The sequence below is a fragment of the Protomyctophum parallelum genome (genome assembly GCF_964188405.1).
Source record: "Protomyctophum parallelum genome assembly, chromosome: 1".
Classification (NCBI taxonomy): domain Eukaryota; kingdom Metazoa; phylum Chordata; class Actinopteri; order Myctophiformes; family Myctophidae; genus Protomyctophum; species Protomyctophum parallelum.
Window position 1 is genome coordinate 12,202,751 of NC_139697.1, and position 17,101 is coordinate 12,219,851.

Sequence of the window (17,101 nt, forward strand, 5' to 3'; positions counted from 1 at the left end):
ACACACTCATGGACATATTCACACTAACACACATAGAGGTACAAGCTACTGTAGCATACATAGCATGTCACAGTCTTTAACATCAACAGAGTGTGCACATTCTTCTACTGGAGTCTTAAAGTTTAAAATGACTTTACCTTCTTTCTCTGTCTGTCTCTCTGTGTGTGTCTGTCTCTTTCTCTCCGTCCCTTTATCGCTGTCTCTCTTCCATTCCTTACCATCTCTCCCTCCATCTCTTTGTTCCACTCCTTCCCTCCCTCTCTAGCACACTCATGTTCCCAGGTTGATCCCTCTGATCACCAGTAACTGTACATCCAAGTCTGTGGCTGTGAGAAGGTGAGCAGATTCAGCAGAACCACTTTGCAGGATGACATAACAATTATGAAAATGATTCTAATGCTGCGTTCACACTGGCCGATACGAAAGATACAAAGATGCAATGCATTTTTGTAGCTGATGTTGAAACCAGCTCAACTTATTTTGTAGGTCTTGTAGCAGCGACAAACGTCGGCTATTATTTGTGTGTTCATGTCGCTGGCTTCCATTGAAAATGAATGGTAGCCTGTATCTTTGTATCTTCATGTCGCTGGCTTCCATCGAAAATGAATGGTAGCATGTATCTTTGTAGCTGCCAGTGTGAACACAGCATAAGGGTGTTATTAGTAATGTGATGATGATGAGGATGATCTGTGGTCTCCAGGCGCTGTTTCGACTTCCTGGATCTACTCTTACTAGAGTGGCAGACACACTCCCTGGAGAAGTGAGTTCTATGTTCACTCTCATACTGTAATACTGTAGCACAGGACAGGACTGCTTTCACACTCATTTAACACTTTGTGTCTCTATCTCTCTCTCTCTCTCTCTCTCTCTCTCTCTCTCTCTCTCTCTCTCTCTCTCTCTCTCAGGCACACAGCCGTTCTCGTTGAAAGCATCAAGAAGGGGCTTCAAGATGCAGATTCTGAGGCCAGAGTAGAGGCCCGCAAGTAAGACACACTGCCAGACTGGATTACCAGTCTTTTTGCCGCATTTTGGGCATTTTCTTAGGCAGTCCAGAAAAAAGTGCATTGCAGTAATCAAGCCGAGAAAAAACAAAGGCGTGCAATATTTCCAACGTGAAAAAAGGCAATCTTGTTAACATGATTAATGTGTGATTTAAAATTCAATTCAGAATCAATAATGACCCCCAAGTTCTTTACTGTACTATTACTTTGTACAATCAGGTTGAAGTCTGCTTAATATTGATTCTTTCTGCTCACTAGAACCTTGCCCAGAAAGGGCAGATTAGAAATAGTCAAGATTGTGTTTTTTGAGTATGGGCCTAACTACAGCCGTCTTCAGTGAGTCTGGAAAGATGCCTGCTTGTAGAGAGCTGTTTACAATTTTTAGGATATCTCCAATCACACTGTCTAAAACCTCTTTGAGAAGGGTGGTAGGAATTGTATCTAATGAACAGGAGGATGATGTCATCTGTGATATGGTTTTGCGGAGTTCGTCTTCAACAATTGCGCAGAATGACATTAGACGCCCCCTCCTGGAGAGATCTACCCTGGCACCATTAGCTGCAGTTTGAGGGTTTGTGCTAGCAGCACCATTCATAATACCAGCTCTAATGTTACAAATGTTGTTATCAAAAAAGCATGCAAACTCATTACACTTAGCTTTAGAAGCAGGGAACGACTACTTGTAGGACTGGGGCATTGTTCTTGTTCTCATTAATAATGCCAGAGAAATATGCCTGCCTTGCCAGATGCAAGGCTTTGTTATAGGCGTCTGTTGACTTTTTAAGAATCTCTAGGTGGATAGTGAGTTTATCTTTTCTCCAAACTCGCTCAGCTCTACGACAATGACCTCATAATGTCCGAAACTGTGAGGATTCAAATTCAGAAATGAACAAGCTCTCAAAACACATAGATTATTTTGATGCTTTTGTGTGACGCTGTAGTATGATCCAGTAGGGCATGTATTTTGTAGTGTGTGTGTGTGTGTGTGTGTGTGTGTGTGTGTGTGTGTGTGTGTGTGTGTGTGTGTGTGTGTGTGTGTGTGTGTGTGTGTGTGTGTGTGTGTGTGTGTGTGTGCGTGTGCGTGTGCGTGCGTGTGTGCGTGCTCTCTTCCAGAGCGTACTGGGGTCTGAGGCACCACTTCCCTGGGGCAGCAGACTCTCTGTAGTAACTGTGTGTGTGTTCTCTTCCAGAGCGTACTGGGGTCTGAGGCACCACTTCCCTGGGGCAGCAGACTCTCTGTACAACTCTCTGGAGCCGTCCTACCAGAAGACGCTGCAGTCGTGTCTGAAGAGCAGCGGCAGCGTGGCCTCTCTGCCCCAGAGCGACCGCTCCTCCTCCTCCTCCCAGGAGAGCCTCAAGTAGGAACCCACCATTATATCAACTAGAGATGTCCCGATACTGTATATCGGTATCGGAAAAGTATCGGTATCGGCCCTTATTTGTCATATCGGTATCGGCGAATATGCCAGTCTAACCACCGATCCGACACAGGGGTAAGGGGTTGACACTATGGCAGGTAAATAAAATGTTGGGGCATGTGGAGTTTGCTTTCGAGTTGCCCAAACTGCAAGTGCACTATATGATTGAGGAGTCTGCTATAAACGCAACACGAGATATATATATATATATATATATACTGTAGCTAGATAGCTATAAACACAACACGAGAACACAACACTAGTATCGGTATTCGGTATCGGCTAACACAGAAATAGTCGGTCACGAAAAAAGTGTATCAGGACATCCCTATTTACAACCCGTTTCAGCCTGCCTGACGGCATGTCGTTGGCAAAGGTTTTCCAAAATTGCCTTCGTACAACAACTATATAAAATAGGTGTTCCTAATCCTCAAGCCAAATTCAAACAGGTCCGGTGCATATCAGGAAGCGCAACTGGTATGTATAGGATTAGGATAGGATATAGGATTAGGATATGCCTGCACCCTGTCTGAAGTGAGTGGTACAACAGCGCCACTTTGTCACCTTTATTGGAGAGTGTGGAGGGCAACGATCCAGGAGTCCCGAGTTGGTGTTAGCTAGACCACACTCGCATCGCATGGTGTCTTCCTTCTTCTATCAAATAGGGGTAGTTATTTATCAGCATTGTATGGAGCAGCAATAATGAATTTTATTTTTAAAGCACTTTACATTCTTGCGAATCTCAGAGTGCTACAGGGTTTAAAAGCATGGCATAAAAAACAGCATAGGCAACAAGCACTTACATGGAACCCAACTAGGCTAAACTAAAAGGGTCAAGTTAAAAACCACACCGCTCGTCTCGGCAGACAATCGACATTTTACCTTCCCGATACGAGCAGCTGGGCTTTGAACGTTAAGGAAATTGCAGTCTCGCTGAGCGCATGAAAATGTAATTTGCTTTGTTGCCAGCTACTTATGTGAGCAAACAACAACACTGCGCTGACACGTCGTTTTGCTGTTTCTATAGTTTTGGTATTTGTCCTCTTCCTAGGGTTATAAAAAGAGTTATTTGTGTGATATAATGGAATGACAGGAATATTGTTGACCTACTGTCCCTGTCCCGCCCCCAACAGTCGACCCCTGTCTTCGAAATGGTCCTCCAACCCGGGGAGAGGTGAGTACCTTCACACTGACGCTGAGACACACACACATACAGGAGGAATCACAATATTGGAATAAACTCACAAAATGTCAAATTCAAACAGTTCATATGCTCAAACAAACACACACACACACACACACACACACACACACACACACACACACACACACAATGCACAAATACACACAGCCGTTCCTTCCATTACACTCATGACATGATGCCTGTCACCAGTTCCCATTCATTCAACATACGTTTGTGTTTGTACCCCACACACACACACACACACACACGTGTATGTCCGCGGCATACGTACGTCTTGTGTAGTGGTCGTACAGAATGTGCGTTTGCACACACCTGTGTGTGTGTCCGTGCACGACTGTCGGTGTTGTGCAAGTGGTGTTGCATGTATTTGTGATACGTATCTGTATGTATATGTATTCCCTTCCATCACCTCCTTCCATCCCTCCCTCCCTCCGTGCCTCCCTCCCTCCCTCCCTGCCCCCTTCCCATCAGTCCCATCGTCGGGCGGTTTGAAGCCGGCGCCGTCGCCCAGCGCCCTGCAGCGTTCCCGTAGCGACGTGGATGTGAACGCGGCCGCTCTCGCCAAGCAGCGGCGGGTCGGCACTGGCCAGGCCGCCAGGTCGGGGCGCCTGAACCCCGGCTCCTATTCGTCACTGGGTAAGAAGAGAGGGTCCAAAGAGACAATGGAGACAAGTCAGTGGATCAATGATGGAGATGATTTGACCAGTAGGGATGAGTAAAGCGCAATTCATACTCCTTCTAAAGTTCTAACTTTTCGGATAGGCGGTTCTTTGGGTTGCATGAGTTCCTCGGGACCCATGCAACCTCCACATGTCCTGACTCTCCGAGCTACAGTTTGGAAAGCCTGTCTGAACCCAGACGTACTGTAGGAAGTAGTATGTATTACGCTTCAGAGAACAGGCAAAGTCAGTCACTAATCAAAGTACAGTGTTTCAGGATGAATACAGATATACACAGTGCAGGAAAACTCTAAAACTATACTAATGTACACACACACACACGCACGCACGCACACAGACACAATGTCAAACTCACACACTTCTCACACAATTCTCAAAGAACTTGGATCGGCCTATATCCTCTCCTCGCGTCCTCCTCTTCACTTCTCTCTTCTTCCTCTCCTCTCCTCTGTGTTGCCTGCATCATATCCGTGCACTATGTTATGGATATTGTGTGTGTGTGTGTGTGCATGAGCATTGTTCTGTGTATGTGCGTGTCTGTGTGTTGTGTAGATTCATCTGCATGTGCCCCAGACGTCCGTCCAGACGTTGGTAGTAACACAGACACTCTGCTCCTTTCTCCCAACTCCTCTTCTCTCTCCACACCTTGTCTTTCCTACTCTCTTGTTCTTTACCCCCCTCTTTTCTGTTTATTTTCCCCTCGCCCTCTCTCTCTCTCTCTCTCTCTCTCTCTCTCTCGCCCTCTCTCTCTCTCCCTCACTCTCTCTCTCTCTCTCCCTCACTCTCTCTCTCCCCTCACTCTCGTATTCTCTCCCTCCTTCCCTCCCTCTCTCTCTTGTATTCTCGTATTCTCTCCTTCCCTCCCTCTCTCTCTCTCTCTGCCACTAAAGACGATGCTACTGATAAAACAGATGGTAAGGTCTTCTCGCCCCCTCACACTATTCTCTTTCTTCCTCTATCCTTCCGTGGTTTCTTTTCCTTTCTTTTATCTTCCTTACTTCCTTTCTTTCTTTGTCGCTTTTCTCCATCATCTCTCTGTTCCCAACAATCCACACAATAACACACACATCGAAGCCTGATTGATGTACTCCGTCGTGCAGCGTTGTTGCGCACCACAAAATAGCCGATCCACAAGCTCACGGTGCGTAGATCTGTAGATCGGCTATGTTTTGGGCACGACGAGACACAGTGCGGCACGATGCAGTATAAATGATGCATTAACCGTGTCACAGCGCCCCTGTCTGTCTCTGTATGAACACACATCCCACCCTTTGCTCACCTATAACGGCCTCATTCATTCATTCATTCATTCATTCATTCATTCATTCATTCATTCATTCATAATATAATCATTCAGCTCAGGAGTGGGTCACTCATCTCTAATATCACCAGTCGTGAATAAACGTTACTCCGAGGGACGGGAGATGGCACGCCCCCCATCAAGCAACTGGCAACATAGTATTGCTATGAGAGGGACGCTATCCTTTTGTCTTGTTGATTTGCAGCCAGTTAGAAAGTGTGTGTGTGTGTGTGTGTGTGTGTGTGTGTGTGTGTGTGTGATGAGTTTGTGTGGTGACTGGTGATGAGTGTTAAGGTGACAAGTGCTACTTATAAACAACCTACTTTTCTTAATTTCTTTGTCTGTCTAACACTAGGGACCAGATCAGACAATGGTAAGATTGTGGTTAGCAGTGTGTGTGTGTGTGTGTGTGTGTGTGTGTGTGTGTGTGTGTGTGTGTGTGTGTGTGTGTGTTAGGGGTGCTTCAATAATCATGTTACCAATTATATGTTTTTTAATCAAGACATTGGTCAAAATATTAAATATGGAAGTACATACCGTATGCCAATATGACTTTTAGAGGATTTAGAAGATGATTATGATGATGATGATGTGTGCTCTATATATATATATTATAGATTATAGATTATATATATAATATACTGCATACGTGCTTGCTAGTACAAGTCACTGCAACCGCAAGCTTAGTTTGCTTGACCTGTTGGCTCATCATCATCATCAATGTGAACGGCACAGTCCGTTGAAGCGCCCCCTACTGTGCATTGTAGGTGGATCAGGGTGTGACAGAATGACTAGATAACATAGTGGAATATCGTCTCTGTCGGGTGGAAACCTCATTATGTCCAGAATGGGTTTTTTTAAATGGCAAAAGTAGCCAATCTACAAGCTCAAAACGTTGGCGCTTGTGGATCTGCTACATTTGATACTTTTGTGTGACGCTGTAATGTGATCACGTAGGGCAGGGGTTTTCAACCAGTGGTAATCAAGTGGACCCTAACAGATCTTTAACTCTTGAGGAGCGTAACATGAAACCAAGTGGACCCTAACAGATCTTTAACAGAACTTTAATCTTGAAACCAAATGGACCCGTACAGTTTCATGTTACGCTCACAATTAGAGATGTGTCGACACAATTAGAGATTTGTCGACACAATTAGAGATTTGTAGAAGAATTGTTATTTTGATCACGACTCTTAATCCAACGACAACAACATATCCAACGTTTTGGGTCTGAGAGGCTAGACGTCATCAAATGGTGGTCCGTGGCTCAAATGTCGAATAAATAATGGTCCTTGATATGAAAAGGGTTGAAAACACAAAAACACATAAATAGTAAAAAGAAATTGAGATCAGAGGTTTCTCCCCGACAACACCGATATGTCATTTAACAGTGGCTTCCAGCAGTCTGTTAGTTAGTTACAGTAGTTGCTTGTTGTGGTAGTGCTTCATGGGAGGGTGGTCTTCATCCTATGGGCGGTGAGTAGTGCACTAGCAGCGGCTGCACTAGGTGACGTATAGGGAAGGTAGTGTGCTGGTGTTTTCATGTGTGCGTTTCTGATGGTTTCTCCCTCTGTGCCGCTACGCTACGCCACGCAGGCCGCATGCGTACCAAACAGCAGCTGAGCACGCCCAGCAGCGCCGTGAGCAGCCAGGTGGACTCCCGTGGTCGCAGCCGGACCAAGATGGTCTCCCAGTCACAACGTACGTAACCACACGTAACGCACTCTCACTCATCCGCAGTTTACACCAGTTTGTTTCCACAAAATGACTTAATGTCTTGTTGTGGTGCACATGTCAAAAATGTGTGTGTGTGTGTGTGTGTGTGTGTGAAGCCCAACACACACCGTCTGTGAAGCGGGTGCGCAGCGACGCGGCACAGTATTGCCGCGTGTCATAGCCGCACAGCAACACCCACAGGACTCCCGGATGGAGGCCGCGCGGCAACGCCTGGAAAATAGAACAGCGGCGTATCGGAGTGTCAGGTGAGGTGGGAACGTGCGCCAGCGCGTGTCTGACGCCGCCGGTGTGGGATAGGTTCATTGAAAATAACGGAGGTGGCTGTTTTGACGTGCGGCGTTCACAGACGGTGTGTGTTGGGCTTGAGAGAGAGAGAATCTGTTGCCTGTCATGGTGACAATAAGCTCCATGCAAATGTTCTTGTGCCTTCAGGTTCAGACGAATCCGATTGCACGCCAGGTATTTTGTGTTTGTCAGAGTACAACCGTGTGTGTGTGTGTGTGTGTTCATGTGTGTGTGTGTGTGTTTCTGTGTGTACAGCCGTTATGAAGAGTGGGGCCACCTGCTATTGCTCTCATGCCGATCAATAAGTGTTTATATCTGTGGGTATGGATGGAGGAGAATGTGTGTGTTCCTCTGCATGTTGTGTGTCACTGAAGGCCAGTCCACACCAATGCAACTCCTTGCAAGCAATGCAGCACCGCTGCAGCAGTGTGGACTGGCCAGTTGCTGACCGGTGCCATTAAACCGTGTCAGAGGCCGTTGCATCGGTGTGGACTGACCAGTTGCTGACCGGCGCCATTTGGAGATAACGGTTGCAAGTAGCTCCAAGGAGTTGCAAGCAAGGTTATAATATATATATATATATATATATATATAATATATATATAGTTCTGATTTGTTTTAGTTAATTTTGAATATATTTTTCCTTCTAAGTTTTAATTTGTTTTTAGAGCAGATTCTTAAAAAAAAAATGTAAACAATAGCTTTAGTTCATTTTTATTAGTTATAGTGTTAGTTTTAGTTTTTTAATACTTTAGGGTTAGGTGCAGGATTGAATAGGTAAGTATTGTGTAATAAAAACTCAATAATTTTTTATTCAGTTACAGATGAACCGCCAACCATCCACATGCAGACGAAAAATAAGGGTCTATAATTTGAGTTTGTTTTACTTTGTTTTGTAAACACAAATCAATTTTACAAAGTTAGGTATCATTTATTTTTTATATATTGTAGTTTTTATTTAATTTTTAACCCTTGTTATTTCCTTAGTTTTAGTTAACTATGAATAACCTTGGTTGCAAGGAGTTGCATTGGTGTGGACTGGCCTTTTTAGATGCTGCTAGAGCCTGGCTGAATTTGATGTCACACAACAAACAGCACTGAGCTACTGTAGCTAAACCACTGCAGTGCAAAAAATATAAATAGCCTGCCTACTCCAGTTCTGGTTGGGTGTGGCACCCATGCATGTACACAGCCACTTTCCAAACTATGTTTTGTGGAATTAGCCGATCTACAAGCTCACAATGCGTGTGAGATGCTGTGAGCTTGTACATCAGCTTTTTTTTGCATCCAAGTATAAAATAAGGCAGGCGTTGGGTGGTTAGAGCGATTGGTTTGACCGATGTTGACAAAATGTTGGTCAATGATCAGATTTCCAATAAGATAACTTATAAGGAAGGGAGAGGAGGTGTGTGTGTGTGTGTGTGTGTGTGTGTGTGTGGGCTGCACAATATATCGTTATCATGGTATGAACATGGCATGCACACAATATCAACAATATCAGTATCGCAAAAAGGCAACGATATCGTGATATAGATATATCGTCATTATAACAATGTATCATCAATATATCGTCCACTTCTAAAGCAAGCAATCCCTCTCTTTTAGCCTGTGCCCCTCGGGAAAATAAAGCACCACACGCGAACTCACTAACACACTTTTTTGTGCAACACTTAAAATATAGAATATAACATTTTAACTGTAATATCGTATGTCGTATCGATATCGCAACATTTGGCAGGAATACAGAGATATAAAATGTTGTCCATATCGTGTAGCCCTAGTGTGTGTGTGTGTGTGTGTGTGTGTGTGTGTGTGTGTGTGTGTGTGTGTGTGTGTGTGTGTGTGTGTGTGTGTGTGTGTGTGTGTGTGTCATTTTAGTTTGGGATATATTTTATGCTCGGTCATCCTGAGCAGGCTTGGCTTCCATCCCTGCCGGCTTTCCCATCATGCATCACTCTCCCCGCTCCATCAACCCTGGCTGGGTCACTGTTGTTCTGTTGTTGTTGATTACTTTAAGATGTGTTTTTTTTTTATCAACGCTTTGGTTCTGATGGGTTCCTTTTCTGCTAAATGGATGTCTTTTATCAAAGTGGTGTTTTTTGGGGGGGCTAGCTTTTATTGTCTATTCGGAACGGCCTGGATCCCGTCACGCGCTCTGTGTTCTAACCACCCACCCAACCACCCGTTCCCCTCCCCCCCCCCCCCGCCCCACCTCCATGCCATAAACTCCCATAATGCATCTGGTTTAACCTGCTGTTCCTCCTCCCCTCCTCCTCCACCCTCCTGGGTCGCCTGCTAACCCCTCCCTCCTCCTCCCTCAACCAATCAGGATCTCAGTCCGCTAACGTTGGTGGTAAGATGATTTTTTACTCTCCCCCACCCCATCCCTCACCTCTAGCTGGTTCCACCCACTGGTAATGGGAACGCCCGCCGCAAAACACACTCCCATTTTTTTTTTGGTGCCCAGACATTCTTGTATTCTTGTATTGCTGGGTTTATGCATAGTTTACTGAGGTTGAGTTTAGGAATAAGGTTAGGTTTATGCATAGTTTACTGAGGTTGGTTAGGCATAGTTTTACTGTGGCTAAGTTTAGGAATAAGGTTAGGGTTAGGCTTAGTTTTACTGTGGTTAAATTTAGGAATAAGTTTAGGGTTATGCATAGTTTTACTCTGGTTAAGTTTAGGAATAAGGTTAGGCTTAGGCATAGTTTTACTGTGGCTAAGTTTAGGAATAAGGTTAGGGTTATGCATAGTTCTTCTGAGCTTTCATGTTTTACGAGCGTGTTTTGGGGTGTGCGTTCCTGTATTCCACCCCCTGCCCTCCCTCACATGAACACTGTTAAGGTTCCTTCCTCCTCCCACTCTGGCTGAGGCATGCTGGGATTTGTAGGCAGGCTAGGCACAGAATGTTTAAACGTGGCTGCACGGCTAACCAAGCTATAACCACACCTGCTTTATTTTTATTCTTTTTTTGGGTGGTGGAGGGGGGGGTCATTTGTATTGTGCTCATCTGTCAGAGGCTGATAGATAAAGGGTCTTGTTATGACAGAGGGTGCATGGCAGGATAAATGAACAAACTCATGCGATAAGCGATTATATCTGGGTACCAGTATCATTTCTTTGTGTCATTTCCAACTTTACACGTTTATCCTGTATCCTGTGAGAGTTCTCTCTCCTGATTGGTTGAAATTGGTATCACGACCTGAAAATGCATTTTCTGTCCACTAGAGAGCTGGAGAGACAGGGAGACTCCCATTACTGAACAAACAATGATTACTGTCACAATACAGAGCTATTTAACACTCGTCTTAGAAAGAATATCATTTACCCTACCTTTTAATTTGCAGCCTTGTGGATCAGCGAGTGTTATTTTACATACTGTGTAAACTGTGTGTCATTATAGAGCTACAGTAGACGCAGGCTTTGCATTTGGAGACAGAAGGTCTTGGCGGTTGGACTACACTGTGATTTAAAAAAAAAAGACATTTGATTTAGAAATGGTTTCCAAATCCCCCTCGGACCCCAAGAATCCTTTCTCCAGCTGTGTTCAACTTTGTCATGTTTGCTGTGTTGTTTTTTCTTTTGAGTGTATTCCGCCATTGGCCATTGTGTGTTGAAGACCAGTACTTCTACTTCTCGCATACTTCCACAGTTAAGAGTTGGTTAACCACTTGAGCCATAGCGTTCCAATTCTGGCGGAAACATTAGCCACAAATTGCCCGTTTCTACAAGCTTACGACTTGTAGATCGGCAAATCGGTGGGAAGATCGGGGGAAGAAAAACAAAGTACTTACTACGTCTACACTAGAGAACTGGTTCTCAAAGTGAGTTCAAAATTCTGTAACTCGTGACAGCAGAGAGAGAAGTGCTTAGTAGTAGTTCACCCAAAATAATGACATATTTTCGATCAATTACACACCCCGTGAAGCCTCGAATGCATGGAGATTTTTGTATTTCTTTGTATTTGTCTTTTTGTCGAAATTCCTCAGTCAATAATTTGAATCAATGGAGTCTCTGCTCATCCAACGATGACTTCAAGGCTTCATGGGGCGAGATCTAATGTTTGAGAACCACAGGTCTAGTGTGTTTTAAGTGGTTAATAATGATGTGAAGGAACGGGACTCGCACAAGTACGGGCTTTGATTTGTCTTTGTGTCTCTATCCCCACTCCTCTTCCTCTTCCTCTCCTCTCCTCTCCGGCGGTCCGTCCATGCAGCGGGGAGCAGGAGCGGCTCCCCCGGCCGTCTGCTGACCAGCACGGCCCTCAGCATGCTGGCCACCGGGACCCCCGGGACCCCCAGGGGGGTCCTGTCCGGAGCCGGAGGGTCCGCACACAGACGCAGCCGCATCCCCCGCAGCCAGGGCTGCTCAAGAGACTCCTCGCCCACGCGGTTGTCTGTCGGTACGCACGCACATACATACACACACGCAGGTTCTGAATCTGCTCTAAAAGTCACTCTGGTAGTGTCGTTGCAACTTTTAACAGGCTTCACTTTAGCATGAGCTTTTTCTGTCTCACACACACACACGTACAGTACCGTACACAAGCACTCATGTATGTCAGCTTGATTCTGATACGGTATATGTCCACTATGTACAGTACCTCCCAACTGGATTCCATTTAGTTTTAGTCCGGACGAACAAATCTCAGACTGGGGTTACATTCAGTCAAGCCAGTAACCAGCCGATCATTTACAATTTAGCAGAAGCTCTTAGTTAACAGTTTGACTGCGGAATTATAATATAATTTAAGTCGGGAATGTCGTGATCCGCAGTCAAACTGTTAATCAGGAGCAAGGACAACACAAGGTAATACATCAAATGCATAGACGTAGTCATCTAGGATCATGGGTAAACCAAGAACATATCATCAAGCGTGGAGCTCACAAGGCATTGTGGACGTAGATCTGCTACTGTCAGGCATGGGGCACCATAAGAACACCTTAAGCATAAATGTACGTTGCACGCATGTACTGTATATGGCCACACCCACACACTGGACTGGCTTGTGAACCTCAACATCCTCCTCTCCTCCTCTCTTCTGTCCTCTTCTGCCCTCACCTCCACTCCTCCTCACTCTCCTCCTCCTCCCATGGCCTCCTCCGGTGCACCTCCTCCAGCCCCTTCCAGCATTAGTTCCATCTACAACGGAGCGAGCAGAGGAGGTAAGACCCCTGACAAGCCGACCGACCGATCGAACAGCCATCCATCTCCCTCTCTCTCTCTCACCACAGCAAAACCCTGTCTCTTGTCGTGGTTGGCTGGCACGCATTCCCACAATCCACCTCTCTCTCTAATTAACACCCTCTAACGACCCCTCCCGCCGCCAGGCTGTTGATGTTGTTGTTGTTGTTGTTGCTGCGGTGACTGGTTCCCATGGCGATTTGAGGACCCTCCCTATACCGCCTCTCACCTCCCCTACTAATCAACCAAGATAAGATGAGTAATGAATTATCTTGAATTTTCCCTGCAAGAGCTGTGCAGCTTCATGGATCCCTTCATAACCAACCAACCGCCCTCCGACAGGGCTGCGATTAACCCCCTCCCCTCACCCCCTGATTGGTCCCATTCGCGGACGCTGTCGGCCAATGATCGGCTCCCTTCCTTATAATGGAGGAAAAAAAATCACAGACCAACTGAACCGCCACCCACCCCACCTTCTCCTCATCTCCACATTCACCCTCACTTCACTTTCTCTACTTCTGTCGACTCTACGTGTTTTTGTGTGTGCGTTTGTGTGTGTGTGTGTGTGTGTGTGTGTGTGTGTTGTTGTGGAGTGAGATCAACTGCTGTATTTACATGTGAGCCAGCTTGTGTTCCACCTTCTGTTGTGATTCAGTCTTCTAAAGCAGGCGACACTATGATGAGTGACCCACCGGTGTTAATTAAGTTTTATTAATAATTAATTTAGCTTTTGTCACATTTTAGTCATCTGAAATGTTTTAGGTTTATTTTAGTTAACTTTAATATCGTAAGACTTTGGTTAGACATACTAACAGACCGACAGGCATTGGTCCGACAACACCGTCGCTCCCGACATGCGTGGCCGTTTAAAACCCTGCGACACACTATTTAATAACATGTTAGATTGTGAGAAAAAAGTCAATTTAGCAAAACGTTAATCCAAGCATGAATCCAAGCAGAGGTCCTCACAAGTATAGTACACTCCTCACAAGAATGGAAAACTGCTACACAGACTAAAAGGGAAAAACCTCAGTTTAAAAAAATACCTGTGTACAACGTGTGTACGAAGCCTGAGGGTTTGTTTTGTGTCTCCAGTTCCCAGGTACCCGTTATTTTATTTGGAATAGGGACGGATGCCAGATGTGCACGATTGCCTTGAATTTTAAATGTCAAATACGCGACAAAACTCCATAACAAGATCATGTATGCTCACAAAAGGTCAGCCATGATCTGCACTCTGACTCTTTGAAAGGGCAACAGTGAGGTTTATTAAGAGAACTCCAGTATTGAATGCTTCTGTGAAATAAAACGATGAAAATAATGAAAATAATCAGACAGTATGTGGCTGCCCAAACTAGCTAACTAGGCTGTGGGTTCACTCCACAGGCAAACAGTGGCACAGCCATCACGCAGTTGTTTTAACCACTCATCACGCGTTGCCTGCTTTAGCCAACTTCCTCCCCCGATGTGTTGAGAATGATGCGACCACCTTTGCTGCCTAGGGGCCGACACCCGTTTAACTCCCACTGTCACCTGTCTTGTTAGTTTGTCTCTCTTTCCTCTCCTGTTTCATGTGCCTCATGTATCCTGGCTCTGCGTCCGTCCCCTTGTTCCTCTCTCTGTCTAAAATATGTGTCTTATATTCTCTCTTCATTCGTGTGCCCGTGTCTCTCTTGTTTCTCTCTTACTGTCTCCTTTACTCCCTCACTGCTTCTCTTCTTCCCCTCCTCCCCACTCCCCTCTCCCTCTCCCTGCGTGGCGTCGGGGTGCTCGCCTCGGTGTGTCCAGCCCGGGGCAGCCGTATCCCCCGGCCCAGTATGAGCCAGGGCTGCAGCCGCGAGGCCAGCAGGGAGAGCAGCCGCGACACCAGCCCTGTACGCTCCTTCACCCCGCTCGGTGAGTAGTATGCTAAACCTCCGCCCATCTGCCTCCACCCACCTCCACCCAGAGCAGCCCGTCCCCTTGACCGCTCTGTAAAGGTAGCTCTCCACCAAACGGGCTACTTACTACTGACTTGCAGTCGAATGATATCTATGGCTCGATGTCTTTTTCAACAACAAGCCTGCTGCTCTCCGGTGATCGAAAAGGGCTTTCCATCGCTTCCCTACAACTTGCGACCTGACGTGAGGGTGTACCCACTGCCCGTTCAACAGTAGATTTTCGGCAACCGATGCTTTCCAACACTTAACACCGCCAACGTTGGTGCAGTGCAGAGCTACCGTAAGGAAGGAGAAAGAAACATGGGAAGATGGAGAAGACTCGTCTCTGCAGCGTTTTATTTCCATCCTTTTCGTCCGAGAATCTTCTTAACTTCCAATGCAAGATATTTGACAGTTTTTCACATGCAGTATTTCAACACGGAGAGATGTGTTGTGGCATTCTAGACGCACACGCACAGGCACAAACAACACATGCATGAACATTCACACAAACACCTGCATGGTGGCGTTTAGTGTTTTTATTGCATGGTTGAGGTCGTTTCCTCTCCACTCTCACAGACTCACACTCAATCTGTTCTAACAGCGAGCGCCTTGCGTGTGTTTTTCTGTCTTCCTTCGTGTGTGTGTGTGACTGTGTGTGTGTGTGTGTGTGTGTGTGTGTGTGACTGTGTGTGTGTCTCTCTCTGATTCGAACTGTGCGTGGTTCTGGGTTACAGCAACGAGGAGCTACTCTCGCTCCACGGGAGCTCTCCACGGGAGTCCTGATGTTTTCGGGGCTGCAGGTGAAGGCTGAGTACCTCTAATACGCGTCCGTCTGTCCGTCCGTCCGTCCATCCGTCCGTCACCCAACCACCCGATCCGTTTAATGCCTTCGTTTTCTCCATCAACTTTACATTTTCTTTTCATTCCAATTTTATTTTATAGGTTCACAGCATTATTTTTTTTAATCCGTCCACTTCCTCTCTTTTTACTTTTGTTTGAAAGCTCCGCTGGCTCCTGTTTGTTGTTTTTATTATTCCATTCCGCTCTCGGACGGCGTGTTTCTGTCCGAAGCTTCACGTGGAATCGCATGTTTCTGCTCCGTTCAGTTGCCAGGCCAACCGTCCCATACCTGGGTAGTTTTTCCTAAGGGTTGCTTTGTTTTATTGATTTCTTTTTTGTTTCGTTTTTTCTCGGTCCCTCAGTGTTGAGACTCTCAACACCACCACCCTGCTGTGTTTTGTCAACCATGAACCATACTTACTTATTTTTATACTCATTTATTTTGATCCACGAACCATGCTTACTTTATTTATTGATTTTAATCCATGAACCATGCTTACCTTCCCTGTCATGTAACCAGTGTTGCAAGAAGTACTCTGATGTTTTACTAAAGTATAAGTACTGTTAGAAGTAAAAGTCTTGCATTCAAAACTTTACTTGTAGAAAAGGTGCAACAATGGTACTAGAATACACTTTCTTCTGTTACTTTTGATGCTTTTGAATTATGAATCCTGAAAAGTAACAGTTTTGGACAGACGATAGATATCGGAGCAAAGGTCTGTAATGTCTCTCCTGTGACACTTAACTCTCTCCGTCTCTGTCTCTCTCTCTCTCTGCCTCTCTCTGTCTCTCACTCACTGTCCTGTCCTCTCCACAGGTTCGGGGTTAATCGGTTTGAGCCAGTCCAGTCGTCTGTCCTCGTCGGTGAGCGCCATGCGGGTCCTCAACCCGGGTTCAGACGTGGAGGAGGCCCTCGCAGATGCCCTGGTACACACACACACACACACACACACACACACACACACGTGCACACACACACAGAACACATGCAAATTAGACACATGTATTTCTGTGATGTACCCTTACTTACTTACGCCTTCTGCCCCTTCTGGGGCATAGGCCGTCAACAAGCAGGGTGATGTACCCTACTACTACTATATGTATGCATGTATCCTTACCGTATGTATGTGTTTTTTCCGCTGTCTAACCCACGGTTCTCACTTCTTGTTTAAAACGCTGTCAGCTGTTGGGAGAACTGCGGACCAAGGTCAGCTTCCACTCCTAACCTGTGTGTGTGTAGTTGTTGTTTTTCGTGCATGCAATGACGCCGTCCGTCCTTATAGACTAGTAACGCTGGTTCTTAATCTGCACTCCCAATGCAATGATGCTGTCGTTATAGACTAGCACAGTGGTTCTCAATGTGGACTCCCAGTTTATTAAACGATTGATGTTTAGGAGCCAAATGCACCCTTAAGGCCTATTCATAGTCTGGATTTTCGGTGGTGAGGTAATACCGTGGAGCGGTGGTGAGTAAAAACAGAGAAGGGCTGGGGAGAGCGGTGGTTTGCTCTTCACCGCGGCTCAGTGACG

At 45.8% G+C, this 17,101-nt stretch overlaps 1 protein-coding gene across 14 annotated transcripts in view; it reads left to right on the top strand.

Annotated features, from left to right (window-relative positions):
- clasp2 (cytoplasmic linker associated protein 2) overlaps window positions 1-17,101 on the top strand; it is a 116,663-nt gene that overhangs the window by 66,396 nt on the left and 33,166 nt on the right. For 4 of the 14 annotated variants that reach the window (XM_083763702.1, XM_083763707.1, XM_083763706.1 and 1 more), the window contains 15 exons: window positions 266-336; window positions 701-760; window positions 906-983; window positions 2,192-2,359; window positions 3,553-3,593; window positions 4,095-4,259; window positions 5,959-5,976; window positions 7,200-7,304; window positions 7,773-7,799; window positions 11,842-12,027; window positions 12,746-12,790; window positions 14,598-14,705; window positions 15,466-15,531; window positions 16,389-16,498; window positions 16,755-16,778. In XM_083763702.1, coding sequence (XP_083619828.1) covers window positions 266-336; window positions 701-760; window positions 906-983; window positions 2,192-2,359; window positions 3,553-3,593; window positions 4,095-4,259; window positions 5,959-5,976; window positions 7,200-7,304; window positions 7,773-7,799; window positions 11,842-12,027; window positions 12,746-12,790; window positions 14,598-14,705; window positions 15,466-15,531; window positions 16,389-16,498; window positions 16,755-16,778 — 1,272 coding nt within the window. The remainder of the gene's footprint in view (window positions 1-265; window positions 337-700; window positions 761-905; window positions 984-2,191; window positions 2,360-3,552; window positions 3,594-4,094; window positions 4,260-5,958; window positions 5,977-7,199; window positions 7,305-7,772; window positions 7,800-11,841; window positions 12,028-12,745; window positions 12,791-14,597; window positions 14,706-15,465; window positions 15,532-16,388; window positions 16,499-16,754; window positions 16,779-17,101) is intronic. The other 10 variants (XM_083763709.1, XM_083763713.1, XM_083763710.1 and 7 more) reach the window with 10 other exon arrangements.